This window comes from Grampus griseus (genome assembly GCF_964374135.1).
Source record: "Grampus griseus genome assembly, chromosome: 1".
Lineage (NCBI taxonomy): Eukaryota > Metazoa > Chordata > Mammalia > Artiodactyla > Delphinidae > Grampus > Grampus griseus.
In genome coordinates, this window is record NC_139017.1 from 80,500,510 (window position 1) to 80,518,670 (window position 18,161).

Here is an 18,161-nt window from a genome sequence, read left to right on the forward strand (position 1 = left end):
GCAATTTCAAACTACCTCTCCAGGCCGTTAACCATAATATCAGTGGGGCTTGAAGTACAAGAATTTTTTCACCATTGCAGTTGGAGAAGGCATGGGTCACCCCCCAGGCACCAAAATTTACTGTATCGGTTAGTTATTGCTGTATAACAAATAGAAAACTTTGGTGGCATACAACAGTAAAGATTTATTTTTGTTCACAAGCCTATGGGGTCAGCCGATGGGAGCTGGATGGTCTAGGATGGCCTTAGCTTGGATCCCTCTCACAGCCCTAGAAAAGGCTAGCCTGGGCACATTTTCACAGTGATGTCAGGGGTCCAAAAGGACTAGGGGAAACACATCAGTACTTTTTAAAGCTTCTACTTGCATCATGACTGCATGCCTTCTACAAGCATCCCTCAGATGAAAGCAAGACACATGGCCAAGTCCAAAAGCAAGAGATGGGTTAATGGACTCCATCTCTTTAGTGAAGGGAACAGCAAAGTGGCAAGGCAAAAGGAGAGGTAGAGAACGGGGGCCATCAATGCAATCAATCTGCTACGTGCACTGAAAAGAGAATTATTTTAGAAATAAGCATTGACCACAGAGACAATCATTGGCAATACTACAGAGGACGCTGTATTCCTGAAATACATACAACTAAGTAAATGCTATGCAAGTTCTCCTTCTTGGCTGTTGCCAAGTTTTTTTTTTCTTTCTATTTTAGTGGCTCCATTTCTGCCAGAATTTAACATTGACAGGGTGATGTCGCTTCTTTTCTGGAGGGAAAAAAAAGAAGCTTTCTGTTATCAAGGGGAAAAGAAAAAAAGAAGAAAGAAAAAAATAGAGCCAGTGAGAGAGACAGTTATTCTATTACCTTGGGAACCACTGCAGTGCATTGCAATTTTATCAGTTGAAAGGAATGTAAAAATAGAGTTCCTGATTCAGATGGAGGGAGAAGGCCAGTGCTGGACAAAGCAACACAAGGATGTACTAAAGAAAAAAAATCCTTTCTGAAGTTCCTAGAAGATTAATGAAAAGTGATGTCTTTTTTTCAGGTTCGACATGCTCAAATATTAATTCCATAAAATTATAGAAATTGCAAGTATCGTGGATTCCTAAGCATTCAGGCCCAAGAAATATTTAAACGGGTACCTTTTACATGTCAGGTTCTGTGCAAGGCATTTTCACATATGCACTGTTATAGAATAACTCACATCACTATGTGATAGGTATTACTAATACCATTTTACAGGTGAGAAAACTGAGGCTCAGAGGAATCAACTAACCTAGCCAAGACTGTATGGCTAGGAAATGGGTGCATTCTATGGCTGCCTTCTTACTTGTGGCTCAGTGCTCTATTAGCTTGCCATTCGCAAGCTTTCAGAAGGCAGAATATGTAGGACAGTGAGTGACTGCAGGATGGAAAAGAAAACCCCGAAGGGGTCAGCAGGAAGCTGATCAGGATTTTGCCCCTTTTTCTACCCAAGCTCCTATAATTCAGGTCAAAGTGATCGATACCCCACAGGTATGGGACTTGCCAAGGTGTAAGGAAGCCCTGGGGCTAAGCCTCGTTTCTCTATGTATGGATCACCAAGCAGTGACACCACAGGAAGGGATCACAGCAAGCTCAGTCAATCCCTCATAGAACAGTGGAAGAAACGGCGTCCTCAAGCGGGCCTGGTTACAACTTGGCCCACCAAGTTGTACTTCCCACCAGCCTGGCTGTACCAGGAGCTGACAGTTAGTTAACCAAGGCTAAGAGCTTTTCCATGTGTGTGGTAACTCCTCCTGTCTGTGGGGAAAAGCCTGAACTAGATTCCTGTGGGCAGAGGCAAAGGCCAGAGCATGGGAAGAGGGGTGGAGAAGGAGGTGGGGACTAGAGGATGGTGGCAGCAGAGAAAGAGCAACAGATGGGATTCCCGGGCCATTTGCTGTTTCCGAATACTCCCTTGGGAAGAGCTACTTCTTAAATTCCCTATTAGGGAGTAGCTGACAACGAACTCTGATTTTAAAAAAAGGAAGGGAGGGCTCAGAATAGGTCCCAAAGAAAAGAAGGAAGGAGAATAGGAAGTTCGCTTTACCTGGGCTTCGGGTACGGGTGAACCCCTGAGATACAGTTGCCCCCTCATGGCTTCCTTGGCCCATAAAGCAGCTCAGGTGCCTCCTACCCTATTAAATGGCCACATTTTCACCCTAGTTTCAAACCGCCCCCTCTTCCTTCCCCTCTTCAAATGTGGGACAGTTTCCCGGTGTTCTGTATTCTGCTTGGTTTCCTAACTTGCTGGTACTTCGGCCCACCACGATCTGGGCTTGGTTCCACCCAAACATCCAAGGTCACAGCGGCAGACACTGCTCAGCTCTCCCTTGATTTGGTCCTTCTGGGGCACAAGGGAGGACCGACCGTTGGCAAATCTGCTTGGAATTCTTTACTACCACCTCTGATACCACGCTCTGGCCGGGATTTTCTCTCTCCCCTTTGGAAGTTCCTTCTTAGTCGTCTTCTCGGTGGACCCCTTCTCCAGGCTCCTGTCATCAGCCCTTTGCTCCCCTCGCTGCTTCTGCCTCTCATGCCCCACCTGTATAAGGACAATCACCAATCTGTCTCCACCCGCAACTCCTCCGTTAAGCTCCAGGCCAATTATCTAGCTGTGTCGAACATTCCCACTTGAAGGTCCTGCAGAAGACTTAAATTGCGTCCAAAGCTGAGATCACTGTTTCCTTCTTCACTGGTATTTTCCACCGTGGTGACTGCACCAGCATCCACCCAGACCCACGGCTCCTCCACACTCCATATCTAGTTATAAAGTCCTACCAGTTTTTCCTAAAATCCTTAATGAATTCATTCTACCTGCTGCTGTCGCAATTGAGAGCTGCGATTTTTCACCTGGATTAATGTAGTTCAGTTCATCTTCCAACCTTGTCTGCACCCCGGCCCCTTCCACCAGAGTAATCTAAAGTGCAAACAGAGCCATGCACTGTCCTGATTAAAGGTTTTCAATGGCTCCCCCAAACTTCTAGACGATCAAGTCCAAACTCCTTGACTTGACCTTTACGAGCTGACCCTTGAGAACTCTCTCCTACCACCTCACCCTTCAGACACAGAACCTCTGTATTTCTCTGAGCGTATCTTACCATCCTCTCTCTTTAACTTTGTATATGCTATCCCCTCTGCTTAGAGCCCGCTCTACCTGGTATATGCCTATTCATTAAAAAAAGTTTTAAATCTAGGTTTGCACCTCCTACGCGAAACCTTTCTTGACACCTTAGAAAGTTCACCATTCCCTCTTCTATCTCTGTCAGTGAACTCCTATAATTTTACTTACTATATGTAATAAAATGAATTATTTACATGCCTCCCTCTCCTGCAAGACCATGAATTTCCTAAGGGCAGGGGCCAGTTCTTACTCATCTTTCTATCTCTTCAAAAAATACTGAATGGCTAAAATAGTCAGGCACTGTAGCTGGTATAGTGATTTAGAACATGTACAGACTTTGGAGTCAGAAAGACCTGCATTCAAATCTCGAGCAAATTAGTTTCTTTAAGTCTCAATTTCCTCATCTATAAGAATAGGGACAGTAACAGTAGAAACTCATAATTAGAGCTGTTAGTTGATCAATTAACAGAAAAGTCAGGTGAAGACAGGAATCATAAAAAGACACTTAAATTTCTTAACAGTTTTATTTTCACCTCAATCATATACATATATATTTGTTCACCGATCTCTTAACACAGGCCCAGGTCTTTCCTTTGAGTATAGGTCTGTTGTCTGGAGTCTCCTCACTTTTTTGCATAAAGCAAACCTATGTCTTTGCTACAACTTTCAGGTTTGTTTTATTTTTATTTATTTATTTATTTATTTTGCGGTACGCGGGCCTCTCACTGTTGTGGCCTCTCCCGTCGCGGAGCACAGGCTCCAGACACGCAGGCTCAGCGGCCATGGCTCACGGGCCTAGCCGCTCTGTGGCATGTGGGATCTTCCCGGACCGGGGCACGAACCCGTGTCCCCTGCATCGGCAGGCAGACTCTCAAGCACTGCGCCACCAGGGAAGCCCTGTTTTATTTTTTATTTTATTTTTTAAAGTCTTTATTGAATTTGTTACGATTTTGCTTCTGTTTACGTGTATTTATATTTGCTGAATGAAAACTGTGGTGTGTGCTTCAGTGAATGGAATTTCAGGCTCTCCCTCTGCACAGCCAGTGGGCGAAGGTCACCTTAAATGACTCTTTCTTCCCATTTGTCTGTTGATCCCCAAACCAGCTGCTTTTTTCCAGTTGCTTCCCGGGTGCCTGTACATAGTTCGTCTTTTTATCAGAGCACTCTCCTGTGTTCTGCTTTAACAGACAACGGCTGTATGAGGAAGACAGTATAAACGGAATACAAATTAAACTGGATTTCTATGGCCTAGGTTTTGTACATACAGAAACTGCATGGTATTTAAATTATTGTTCGTCTCCAATGATGTATGCAGTTTCTTTAAAAACAAACCCCAAAAAAGTCTTAAAAAAAAACATTGCTTCTGTTTTATGTTTTGGTTTTTCTGCCGTGAGGCATGTGGGATCTTAGCTCCCCGACCAGGGACTGGACCCACACCCCGTGCACTGGAAGGTAAAGTCTTAACTACTGGACCGCCAGGGAAGTCCCCCAACTTTCAGGTCTGATTTCCTTAAAATGGAGTAAGAATTTTAAAAACACTTGTGAAGCCAATGGAGTACAGATCCTCCCATGTTTTTATGATTTGTCTCCCCTCAATCTTTTATAGTTGTTTTGCCTGGACCTAAACTGATAGCATTTAAAAAAAAAAAAAAGCGATTTGCCTTTATCTAGTCCAGAGAATTCATCTTATTGTATCAACACCTCTTTCTTTGGCACTCATATTTCATTGGTTTACATATTATTCAATGAAATGATGTGATCATAGTAACCAGTACTGGTGGCACAAATAGGCTGGAGAATAAACAGACAGAGAGGACCCAGATGAGCATCACCCCCCCGCCCCCCCAACCCCAGTGGAGCTGAGCCACCCAGGTCTATGAGCCCCCAAGCAGTGAGTATATTAATCATGTCATTTTGTTTCTGGTTTTTGATGTTTTGACACCTAGGATCTTGCTGATCCTGGAGAGACTGCCCCTCCCACGGCTGGCCAGTTCCTAGGGAAAGGAAATCATTCCGAGTTGTCTATAAGCACGCCTTCCATGTGCAAACCAACCAATCTGAAGTCCACACACCCTCCACCCCCTCCATCAGGCTCTCATGCTCAGGACCACTATTCCCTGCTCTGATCACCCCAAGGCCAGGAACCAGATGTGTTGGCGGGGTGGGGGAGAGGGGAATAGCTGGTGTATTAAGAATATGCGGATTATGACCTGCTGAACGAGGAGGCACCAGCCACGCACATGGGGTTAGCAAGTAGCTCCCTCAGCATCTGAACTCCCACCCCGAGGAAGTGAAACCCCCGGGTCCTTTTGATTGAAGTTGCAATTTCAATAAACTTACACAAAGTCACAAGATTTGTTACTTACAGATCCCAGAAACCAGGGTCGGGGTTGCCACTGAGCAGGGGGAAGGGCAGTGCTCCGACGTCCCAGGTGTCCAGCAAGCAGGAGATAAAGAGCAGGGTAACAAGCACCTAGTACATATAACATGGTTGGGGCAGAGGCTGCAGGCTCAACTCAAAATGGTTATTTTAAAAGGTGCCCCAGGAAAAGCAAAGTGGGAACTTGGGGTGGGAATCCTAAGCTCAGGTCCTCATCTAAATGTCCAGGCTCTGGCTGTGAGCAGGGCTATTATACTGTAAAATCCTAGGCAGCAACTCAAAATAGCTGTTTTCTCATCACACCAGATAACTAGGGATACTCCCTATGCCCCAGAACCTGCTGAAATTATCCAAACTAGTTAATCCTAAGCCTGCTTACCCTAAGTTGCCCATTCCTTCCTGTGAAAACCCCAACAAAGACCATTGCCCATGCTTCACCCTTGCTCCCTCTGCTGCCTGAGGGACCCTGGTGCTTTCCCGTGTGGCCCCCTTTTGTGTGGCATGACCCTCCCTCTTGGGATCTGTGAGTGTAACAAACTGTCTTTTCAATGGCAGTCATCTCCCGATCTGCTGGCCCTGCCTCACCTAAATAATAATAAAACCTGTATTTTTTTTTTTTTTTTTTTTTTTTTGCGGTACGCGGGCCTCTGTTGTGGCCTCTCCCGCTGCGGAGCACAGGCTCCGGACACGCAGGCTCAGCGGCCATGGCTCACGGGCCCAGCCGCTCTGCGGCATGTGGGATCTTCCCGGACCGGGGCACGAACCCATGTCCCCTGCATCGGCAGGCGGACTCTCAACCACTGCGCCACCAGGGAAGCCCTAAAACCTGTATTTTAAAGCAGTGTGCTACACACACTGGTCTGTGGGTAAGAGGACATGGAGTGGCTGTTACTTGGAAGATCTAGTTACATGAAGAGCAGGTAAGAAGTCTTCTGCTGTAGTCACCTCAGGGTGACCTGAGGCACTTGCCCAGGTGTACGGCACATGTAAGCATCCTAGTGTTAGTTAGCTATTTTCACAGTGGTGAGGGGTCCCTGCCCTCGGGGCACTTTCAGACAACCAGAGCATCTGTCAGGGGTTCCTCTCCTAGCCTAGAGGGGCAGAAAAGGCTCCCTGGGACCTGAAGGAGAAGTAGGAGTTGGAACAGGTGGAAAGAGGTTTCTAGAACGAGCAAACAGCAGGTGCGAAGGCCTCTAGGAAAGGACATAAGTGGCAGGTTTTCTGTGCTTAGCACAATGCCTAGGCCACAGGAGGTGTACAAGCAAATTTCTGTTTTACTTTTAATATAAACCGAGGCGGGAACGGGCTCAGCAATAGGTATGTGACTGCTAAAGACCAGCTCTGACTGTGTCAGCCTTTTGATGTGAACAGAGTCTTCCATCTTCATGGAGAAGTGTGTAGTGTCGGGCTATTCTCCCGGCAGAACGTTAACGGTGCATTTATACACTGCCAGTCGCTTCTATCATGCCTGGATCAGGGCCAAGGTTAGTAACCGGGACACAGACCCAGCCCCTGAAGACCACACGAGTGAGGTGGTCCCTGCCCGGGACACACATGGGGAAGCCCAGCCGAGGCTGAGCGGCTGCTCCAGGGGCCAGCAGGGAGGTGGGGGTCCCGGCACTTCCTCCTGTGCAAGTCCCTGAAGCCAGCGGCCTGGGGAAAAAGCACTGTTTTTATATAATACGGGGACTAGCACCTTCTGGCCTAGTTTGGCTGCAGACCGGGTCACGAGTCAGAAAAGCCGTTCTGTCCCAGGCACGATATGGTCACAGAACTTGGGTGCGTTTCCTCATCTGCAGAGAGGAACAACCTCTAACTTCTCTCTTTCCTGACAGGAGTCCTATAAGGTCATGGGAATTCACAGAAAGACCAAGAGACCATCCATCAGCGACAGGATCCTAGCCCTCACCTTTCCACTTGGTGGGAATCTCAATACTGATCCTGTTAAATCCATTTCTTCTTTTCTCTTTGGAATATCTACAATGTTTTCATAGGATTCCAAGAGATCAGAAGGTGCCCGAGTTGCAACGGGAATTCAGTCACAGTCCTTCATGCGGAGGAGATAAAAGGGTAACAGAGGCGGAGATCAAGTGCCTCACACAACTTCAATTTAAATTAAATTTCGTTTAATGAAATAAAAAACAAATGGTGCATTGCATAATATTTTGTGGTCACAGTATAAAACAATACAATTAGTTCATATAACATTGGATATGGACAAAAATACACAGGACCCTTTCTTTGTCTACGTAAAATTCAGCAGATCCGTATGTGCCACACTAAAAAAGAAAGAAAGTCAACTTTTTTCTCCTAGTTATCTGCACACAATATTTATCACTGAGAATTTGGTCAAACAGCGGAGGAGAACTTACCCAAATCCTATAGTTCCCTTCTTCCTCTGTTGTCATCGGTGAAGCTAAAAAAAGTTTCTGAAAGTAGCAAGTTGTGTAGTATTGCTTATTTTTCCTGCTAGAGAGGCTCAGTCTTTGGCTCACAGATGTCAGTGACAAAATCATGGCTGCAGGCAGTCTGCAAAGCAAGAAGCAAGAGCCACCAGGGAAAACAGACAAGGGTCTGGGCAGGAGGGGCCACCTTAACGAGGATCTTAGGGAAAGCCACGTGGATAGGAGGGGAGAAAACACACACATAAATAAACTTCTAAATTAAGATTTAAATCCAGTTGGTGAGTCAGAGTTCCACCGTCCCATGAAAAACCTGAAAAGTTGTTCAAAAGTCAGAGCTTGGATTTTCTTTTTTTAAAAAAGTGAAAAGTGTATGTAAACATTATAAAGTAAACAACTGAAAGTAATTTTGAGGCTTCTATCGGAACATAGCTTAGGCTCCTTCTGGGGATATGTTTATGATTAGAAAATTAAAAAAAGCCAAACTTTTTATCGTTTGTGTTAAGCGGTGCAATTTCATCTGTGTGAATCGTGGCTGCGTCCTTCCATTCATACCAGTGCTTCTGGCAGGAACCTTTTCCAGAAGAGCATTTAGGGGGCCCTATTTGGTACAACAACCGAGTACGTCTCGCACTTTGAACGGGACACACATTCCAGCCAGTTTATGCCCCTGGAAGGAAGGAGGCCCTTGGTACAATGCCCTGGGATTTCTCCCCACTTTGTACCAGCTCAGTGGACAGAGGGTGGGGCTAGGGGGGCGGTCAATGCCTTCACAACCCCAGCCTTGAACTGCAACAGCAGTCTGAAAGGAAAAGGTACAGTGTGTGAGCACGTGTTACCTTTCCCGCCAATAAGTGTCAGTTGTGGCCCATCCGTGGTTTTACGTACACCTGGGGCCACCTGGTCACGTCCAAAGCCAAGTACCCTTTCCTCCTACCAAGGGCCTGTACTACAACAATCCTGAATCTTCTTTTAGGAGGCATGATAACTGCAAGGGCTCAAAGGGCACTGGCTGTTCCTAACACAGCACCTGTTTCTATTTCCTGTTTGCACAATCACCTGTGACCCACCTCCTCTGGAGTGGCCCAGTTAGGAAATGACATGCAGGAAACACCCAAATCTAGTGCTATCAAGGCCTCCATCCCTTCCTCTAGTCATCCGTGCTCTGGTGGGGCGGACCTGCTGCCCGTGTTCCCACCACAGATGCTAGGCCTGGAATTCACTTGTGCTGCTACCATTAGTGCAAAATCTAGTTTCTATCACGTGAGTGGTCCCCTCTGTGGGCAAAACCAAAAGGAAAAAATTCGGTGGAAACTTGCCTCCTGGGGGTGACTTGATGATAAGTGCAGAACGAATCGTGGGTGACAGAGGGAGGGAAGTGGAGGGGAAGGAAGATGGTGAGCCCGAGGAGTTGGCTGTCTGGCCCATTGTGACAAAGAGCTGCACATGAATGGCCATCATTTTGTATTACTTTATTGCTCAAAACAAATGGATCTTTTTCCCCTTTGGAAGACAGAGCAGTATTAGATCCTTCAGAGCCAGGATAAAAGCACAGAGGATTGCAATGTGGGGCGTGAGTCACCAGTGAGCCTCAGGAAACCCCACTGAGATGCTTCCGAAAAGCCAGCGCTGTGCAGGGGCAGACACTTCGGGGGGGCGGAAGATCTCTTTGGGTCCGTTGTCCTTCTGGTATGAGTGATCAGGCGAAACGGACTGTTCTCAGATCTACTTTGTAGGCTGTTCACATGGCAATATAAATTGCTGGGTTTCCTTTGTGTTCCTCATAGGAAAGCAAACATACCACAAAGTATACCCTTTCTCACTAACCCCCTGCAGGGGATTTTAAAACGACTTGAAGGACTGAAAAGGTCATAGAAAATGCACGGTTCTTCCAGGTAATTTCTGATTCCGTGAAGTCAGTCTTGCAAGCAGCAATTCACCTCCACATTAAGGAGCCCACTCAGCCCACGAAGGATGTGGGGTGTCCGTGGTTCCCCCTGCAGACGCACAAGGCCTTTGCCTCTCACAAAGGGCGGGACAGAGAATAGAGGTGGCTTCTTCCGCCTGACACACCCCTGGCACCACTGACCCTCCGGGCACGAGCTCCAGCCATCTAACTCCCAGGATCCCCCTTCTGCAATCCCCAGGGCCCCCTGAGGCATGGTGGCCTCCGAACTACGGAAGTGACTGTCTGTTCCTTTCCTTGTCCCCAACCTCCTCTTCCTTGCAGGCCTTCTTACTGCCCTGGACAGAGGTGGCTGTGCATTTTTCTTCATACGCATTCTTAAGGCTAAGGTGGCAAGATAAGGTGCTTGGTGGAGAGCCAAATTCTCAATTCCAGGGCCATTTCAGCACTCGCACATAAAGCAGATACGAAAGAAATGGAAAGGGGGCAGAGAAGCAAAAAACCCAACCAGAACAAAATGCATCTGGGCTCGATAGGAAGTTACGGACTGCAGGTTTAGATTTCAAATGTGGTCTAAACCCCCTGAAAATAGGGGGTGGGGGAGGGTAGTAAAAGCCACACATTAGCCTTCGGCACTGGTCTGTGTTGTCCCTCGGCAGGGGTGGAGGGTCGCCTTTAGCAGCTCTCTCAGCACGTGCCTCCGACTCAGAAGCCGGCCCTTCCGTTCTCACCCGAGACAAAGAACTCTGAACGCCTTCACCCCTTCCTCACCACAACCCCTCGAAACAAAAGGTAGAAACACACACAAGCCAGAGATCTATAAACCAGTAGGAGAAAAAAATTAGACAGAGGTTAACCATTAAAAAGCCGCCGTCGGGAAAACACACACTCGATTGTTCTATCAGAAAGTGCTGTGGGAAGAAGAGCCGTGTGCTGGTAAACATGTCCGCGCTCAGAACTTGACATGCAGAAAAGAGAGAGCGCCGAGTCCCACCTGAGATTAGAGAGGACTGGTTTTTAGTGTAACACACATCACGTTAAAAGATCACTGTCCTCTTCTCGCCCAAACTGCTCCTCGAACGTCCCTGCATCCCGGCCTTTCCCGGCACCGGCTAGTCCATCTCCATGGACATGAGCCGGCGGCGCTCCCGCCTGGTCTCCTGGACCTCCTTCTTACAGCACCAGTGCGAGCTGCAGTACCCGATGAGGCAGGACAGGAGCCCGATGACCGTGGACAGGCCGACGCCGATCAGCAGCGGGTACTTGAAGGCGTTCAACACTGGGAGGGAAAGACCAGAGGGAACGGGTCAGTGATGCGAGGCAGGCCTCGGAGAAGACCGCCGCCTCCCCTCTCCATCGCCACGGCGTCTCCACCAGGGATCTGACCTCATGCATCCTGTACCCGGCACCTGGCATGGTGCTTGAGACAAGAGCAGCTCGGCCATACGTGTCCAAAAAATGAGCAAATGTCTCCCCACCCAGTTCTGTGCGGGAAGGCAGCAGAAAGCCAGAAAAAAAAAAAAAAAAAGATTCTCCTTCAATGTCTTTGAATGTCAACTTGCTTTTTAGGGTTTTGGCAGGAGATTGATTTTTAAAAGTCAGTATAAGGGCACCACACATTCGGTAGCAGATGCATCCTTAAAAAAACCATACATAAATCAATTCTATGCATCAGATAACTGAAGTGTACTAGGGGAGCTATTTTAAGTAACACTATAGTAAATTATCTAGCAAAGTGAATAATCACTCCCTACTTGTTTAGTAAATCTGGGTTTTCATATGGAGTGACTGCAAGCAAGACATTTCTAAGAGGCAAATATGGTATAAATGACTCAGTTGCGGGAATGTACAAACACTGTTTAGATCCCACACCCTCAAATCCCACGTCCCCGTCCCCCAAAGTACCAGCACGCCTTGGGTGGAGGCTGGCACTGTGGTTGTTTGCCTGACATTTAATACAACAGCCCCAGGAGAGATTATTATCCCATTTAACAAGAGAGGAAACGAAGGATTAGAAAGGCTAAGTCACCTGTGGAAGAGCTGGGGTTCCAATTCCAGTCTCCGCCAAACTGACACAGCATCAGGGGAACACACTCAAAGGCTCCTACTTAATCCTTGGTGGTACCTGGACTTGAATTCTCTCCATGAGTGTTTTCAGTTAACGTTTACTCTGACACTTTTTGCAGAGAAGACATGTTTCTCATTAACCAAGGAACAACTGCCCACACTCTGAGAGGCCAGGGAGCAGAGGTGTGGGAAGGGGGCCCGCTGACCATGGCGCTTTAGGCTGACTGTGGTGGTCGGTGTAGGCCAAGGCTGGGAGCTCCCCCTCCCATCCAGGAGGAACCCCTTTACCAAGAAGCAGAACCAGTAGGAGGACAAGAGGGGCAGGAACCCACTTGCAGCCCCTCCTAGAGACCTGGACCCACTCTCCTGATCTGGTCTCTGCCCCTGCCTGGTGGTATCCGTGCCAACCCGAGGACACAGCAAAGTGGTGTGTACAGAATTTAGAGAAAGCAACGAAAATCTTTCCAGTAAGTCTTAAAAATCATTTCCCAGTGGTAGCTCCAGCACACACGATACCAAAGCTGGGAAAACAGCAAGGGCTGTGTGTGCTCTTTCTGGGTACAGGCCCGAGCCAGGCTAGAGAGAAAGCAGGCACATTCCTCAAAGGGTGGGAACCTGGATCCCGTCAGCGGCAGCAGAGCGTGGAGAGAAGACATTCCCCAAACACCAAGAGGGTTACTTGCGTGTCATTCTTACCATCCATCTTCACAGTTATAAAGATGGGCTTGGACTGGATCTCTGCCTCTTTCTGCCAGGAACCGGTGGGTGACTTCACCCACGGAGTCACGGAACAGTAGTAGTTGCCAAAGTCCTGGTCCTCGGAGCCATGCACTTGCAGCAAGAACTCTAGCACGCTCACGCGCTCCAGGCTGAGGTCGCTCTTCCAGTCCCTCTGGGCCGTGTTCACAATCCCCTTCCGATCCAGGGACGACAGGAGGACGGGAGCCTTGTCCAGGCCGAAGGAGTGCACCGCAAACCAGGTCACGTCAAAGGCCATGTCGTCTATGGATGACCAAGCCAAAACACTGGGGTCAGGGCCACAGGCACAAGTACCAAGTACGGCTAACATGCCTGTAACCTGACTGTGGGCCAGCACGGCCCTACGTGCCTTGGGTCTCCCCAGATCCTCTCAACAACACCCCATGATGAAGGTACTGTCACACTTCCCACTCTGTGGCGGGACCGAATAACTGAGGTCACACAGCAAGGAAGTCACAGAGCACGTGGCTTAACCCGGGAGTCTAGCTCCGGAATGCACCCTCTTCACCACGCCACTGCCACTACCCAGCTGAAGGAGCACAGCCTCAAACTGTCTCCTCCAGAGAACACGGGATGAAAGGCTGGTGGTGTGTGGTGACATCGAACGCTCTGTCTCCCAAAGAAAGCAGGGTCCTTTGGCATTTTAGGCAGAAGAACCCACGACAGGAAGGACACGAAAGTCATAAGGAATGACCTGGACATAAAGTGAATCGTACAAAATGGAGAGTTGTAAACAGTTTAGATTTTATTGTTCACTGTGATTTTTTTTTCCCCCTGAAGTGCTTAAGTTCAAAACAAGAGGAAAAAAATGTCAAGCTGAGAAAATTGAACACAGTTTAACAGTCCCAGAGAGTAATGCTGCGGAATCGTAAAGTACTCTGCAAAATTAAGGTTCTAACAGCCTCACATAAATTAATATGGGCATAAGAGAAAGACGGCTTTGGCACAAGTGGTAGTTCTCATAGAACGTGGAAATAGAGTGCACATCCTAAACCTCTGACCTCTTCTTTTGACTGCTACCAAGTGATACCAGCTGTGTCAGGTCTGAGAGTCACCCAGCAAGCAAGAAAGGACTGGGAGGCCACAAACACTGCTTTATCTTAAAATCGCTTGACGGGGCTTTCTGTACACATGTTAAATAACATAATTTTTGTTAAACAAAAAGTAACATCTGGGCTTCCCTGGTGGCGCAGTGGTTGAGAGTCCGCCTGCCGATGCAGGGGACACGGGTTCGTGCCCGGTCCGGGAGGGTCCTGCATGCCGTGGAGCGGCTGGGCCCGTGAGCCATGGCCGCTGAGCCTGTGCGTCCGGAGCCTGTGCTCCGCAACGGAAGAGGCCACGACAGTGCAAGGCCCGCATACCGCAAAAAAAAAAAAAAGTAACATCCATTTAGTAAAAATACACTAATAACCTCAAAAAGCATATTATAAGGCAAATAAATTACATTCAGATTCTTACATATTAAAAAAGGAATATAAGCAAAACTAGAAGCAGGAATTTTGGGGGGGGGCCACATCACATGGCTTGCGGGATCTTAGTTCCCCAAACCAGGGATCGAACCCTGCAGTGGAAACGTGGAGTCCTAACCACTGGACAGCCAGGGAATTCCCCAAAAGCAAGAATTTCTAAAAAATTATTCAAATGGTAATTCCTTTTCAACTCAGTCTAAAAATGTTAAGGGCCACAGGCAAATCTCAACTCTACATGTGTGATGTCAGCCCTCTACTCTGAGGCACCAAAATATCATTTTTTCCTCCCCATCGACCCGCCGTGGCCCTTGAACACAACATTTGATTGTTCCGAGGGTGAGGGTCATCTCTTGCAAGAAGACCAACACCCTGGGGGCAGAGGGAGTGAGGTCAACGTCCTCACACCCTCACAGTGCCCAGGCAGAGTGGGCCCCCAGATCACTCCCAGGTCCTCAGTGAAAACTAGCTCAGTGTCGCTGTCACCTGCAGGCGCCGGGTGGTTACTGAAGGCAAAGAGTCACAGCTGTGTCCCCATTACTTGTGTCCAGACTCTAACCCCAGTCCCGCTGTGCCGTACAGTGCAGTGGCCAGGCTGCAGGGTCAGGCTACCCGGGCTAGAATCCCAGCACTGGCTCTTGTTAGCCTAGTGACCTGGGTGAGTCACTTAAGTTCCCTGTGACTTAGTTTCCTTATCTGGAAAAGGAAATTACAATAGCACCCATAGTTAGTTAGCTTTATAAAATGCTTAGAACGGCACCTGGAATATAGGAAGCACTCAATAATAGTTGGCCGCCACGAACATCCTTACCGCCACAGTTCAACATACACGGTCTGTACTAAGAGATGCTGTAACAGGAAGGGTACTGCCGCCTGCAGCAGATGCTCGTGGTGCTCTGCCCCAAACAGCTGGATCGCTGGGCCCCCAGATGCTGCAGGTGCCGGCTGCTAAGCTCTCACACCGGTACCCTTCTCCAGAGGACTGGCCTTAGCTGACAGAAGCCACCTCCTGGAGAGCCACCCCTGGAGGTGAAGAAACACTACCCCTCCCCAGCCATTCACTGTGGATAATGACTGACAAATTGGGGTGGCGGGGATATAAAAGCCCAGTCCCTTAGCTCAAGGAGGTCACACTCTGTGGTGCAACCCATGTTCTGGAGCTCCCCACAGGGAGTTAGACTTGTTTTGAAGAGCTCTGCCTGGCTTCCTTCCCTGCTCTATCCTGACTCGCTCACTCCCTCATTGTTGCCTCCTGAGGGCACATCTTCAATTAATCACTTGCACGCTTGTCTCAGGCTTTGCTTCTAGGGAACCTGACCTAAGACACCACCTCTAAAGGGCCGTGGTCTCCCCCTGCCCCTCCCCCTGCCTTGGCACTCGGCCCACTTGGGCCACATGTCCTTTCCGGAAGAGAATTCCTTCACAGCCCACAGGATGCGAGAGGAAAAACGAAATTACGACCTGTGCTTAATTATTCAGAATCTTCCACCCATGCAGTCTAAGAGTGCAAAGTTCTGGAAAATTGTGATCTGCAAGATAACAGCCACCTATAGCTTCTGCAATTACACTGGAGGAAAAGACTTACATTAAGGGCACAGTTGGTGACCCATCAATTTCCTGAGAAAGAGCATTTAAATGATTTATTTTTGTATATCTCTATAAATGAGCTTTTAAAATTTAAAAAAAAATTTTATAAATGAGTTTTAAGGGTAAAAATGGTATTACATTATTCCAACTTTTGAAAAGGATCTCCCCGCCCACCGCCCCCTCCCGGCAGTCTCCACAGATGTGGTGGCTCAAACAAGACCTAGAGGCTCCTCCTTCCTAAGCCCCAGGACAGAGCTGACCCCTCTGTTGTTTTGGATGAGTGTTTTTCTTTGCCTTTCCTTACATCTTCCACAAACTCTTCTCCTTTTTCCTACTTCTAAAGCTCAACCACGTTCAAGTCCCCTATGAGAGTCAATTTCGGTATCAATCAGCTCGTCCAGGGGTCAGTAAACTACAGCCTGCAGGTCCAATCCAGCCTACCGCCTGTTTTTGTAAATAAAGTTTCACTGGAACACAGCCAGGCCCATCTGTTTACATTGCTCTCTTCGGCTGCTCTCTCTCTACAACAGCAGAGTACAGTAGCTGCTGTAGAGATCATCTGGCCCACAGCGCCAAAAATACTTTCTACCTGGGCCCTTTACAGAAAAGGTTTGCTGACCCTGAACTAGCCGCACCTGAGCCTTCAACTGGAGTCCCTGCAGTAGCCAGACCTCAGGGGGTGGCGGCCCAAGCCCCTCTGCTGTTGGTCACACCAGATCCAATACAGCCCACCCTCACTTTGCTGACAGCCTGCCCTTAACACAGAATGTAGACCTGCTTCCAGTTTCCACCCCAGGGCCACACATCCCGTGGTCTCTGCACAGAACTTAGTGAACCCTGCACAATTTGGCCTTTTTGAGGCACAGATCTGTGTGAGGCCACGGCTCTGCTTATGATGGGGTGGGCAGTACAAAGACACCCAAGGTCAGAGCACGGGCATCCCCCAGGCGGTGAGTCAGGGTATCCACGGGTGCTTTAGGAGAAGGCAGAGGTGGCTACAGTCCTGCTCAGCAACAGAGACACACCTACATGCATTTAATGTTCTTTCAAACCCTGAGGGTCTACGAGTGAGAAGAACAGCACCGGGTACTAAGGGGGCCAAGGAGAAAAAGTGTAAGGCTGCTGGCCCACAACTGTTAGGTATCCTGTTGGCAGTACTAGTATTCTCTGCAAAGAAAAGATTTACAAAGATTTCCTAAGAATTTAAACTACAATAGCTCCCCGTGGTTACTGGCTACTCATTTCCTCTGCTCTGTATTTCTTCAGAGTGTTAATCGCTATCTGATATTATATCATATGGTGATTTCTTTCTTGTTTGTCTCCTTAACTAGGCTGCAAGCTCTATGAGGGCAGACATGGTGCATTTTGATCACTCCTCTATTTCCGGCAACTAGAACAGCACCTGTTTATAGGAGTTCACTAAATAGCTGAATGAATGGATGAATGAATGAAAGACAAAAAGCGAGGGAGCCAGACTCTGCCAGTGGGCTGCAAACGAGATTGAATCAGCCCCCGAAGTGGCCACTAGATCACCCTGAGAACACATTCAAATGTCTGGTTGTGTTTCCAAATCGTCAAACAGATAGTTGCATCCATTAAACACCTACTGAATACTGCCGAGCTAGGCAGTTTGGGAATAAACAGCCAATCCAATCCCTGACCTCCACATCTGTGTAACATAGTGGTGATGATATGAGAAACACTTACAAAAAAGAAATACGGGGAAGGGGAAGGATGGAGAAAAGTACCTGGATCCAGGGCTGCTCCTTCAACAGTGATGATACAAAACAATTTGATGAGATCTCCCTGGATGACTGATGGCGCGTCCGAGTGCACAGAGGCATTAAATATAGGACCTGGAAGAAAGCAATGCCACTTCGTGATCCTCTTTCACACTTCTGTTTAAATCCTGTTCTTGGTGTGCAAATGGGCATCTAAATGTGGGATCCCCTTCCTTGGAACTGAGCTAGAAATTCACAAAATAGGTGTCCTAAGATTGCTTTCCTTCTATTCAGAGAGACATGTGCATTAAGTATATGAGCTTCATCTTAAGATTACAACCATGGTCTCATTTGAAGGCCACCCACCTCCCATCCTGGTACAGCCTGGGCTGTTTCTAGCTGCACATGGTTCACTTCCAGGCCAGAGTGGCTCAGATGCCAGAGGGTTCAGGACTAAATCAGGGATGCTTTTGGTCCCGAAAGAGTGAGCAGCCTCATTGTATTGGGTGCTGGCGACGGGCCCTGCTATTAAGAGGCTGAAATCCAGTAATGCCAACAATGACGACATTTCTATAAAGCATGGTGGGAGCACTGAAGGCGATTCATTCCAATCTGCTGTGAGAAACTGAGGAAACGTGGAAACTCCTTTTAAAAACTACCCAGGGACTTCCCTGGTGGCGCAGTGGTTAAGAATCCACCTGCCAATGCAGGGAACACGGGTTCAAGCCCTGGCCTGGGA

At 48.0% G+C, this 18,161-nt stretch overlaps 1 protein-coding gene across 1 annotated transcript in view; it reads right to left on the minus strand.

The window, feature by feature from the left end:
* Window positions 1-7,648: 7,648 nt before the first annotated feature.
* PTGFRN (prostaglandin F2 receptor inhibitor) overlaps window positions 7,649-18,161 on the minus strand; it is an 85,134-nt gene continuing 74,621 nt past the window's right edge. Inside the window, exons 7-9 of the mRNA XM_082651333.1 lie at window positions 17,450-17,557; window positions 12,586-12,891; window positions 7,649-11,101 (exon numbers count right to left, since the gene is read on the minus strand). Coding sequence (XP_082507459.1) covers window positions 10,935-11,101; window positions 12,586-12,891; window positions 17,450-17,557 — 581 coding nt within the window. The 3' untranslated portion in view covers window positions 7,649-10,934. The remainder of the gene's footprint in view (window positions 11,102-12,585; window positions 12,892-17,449; window positions 17,558-18,161) is intronic.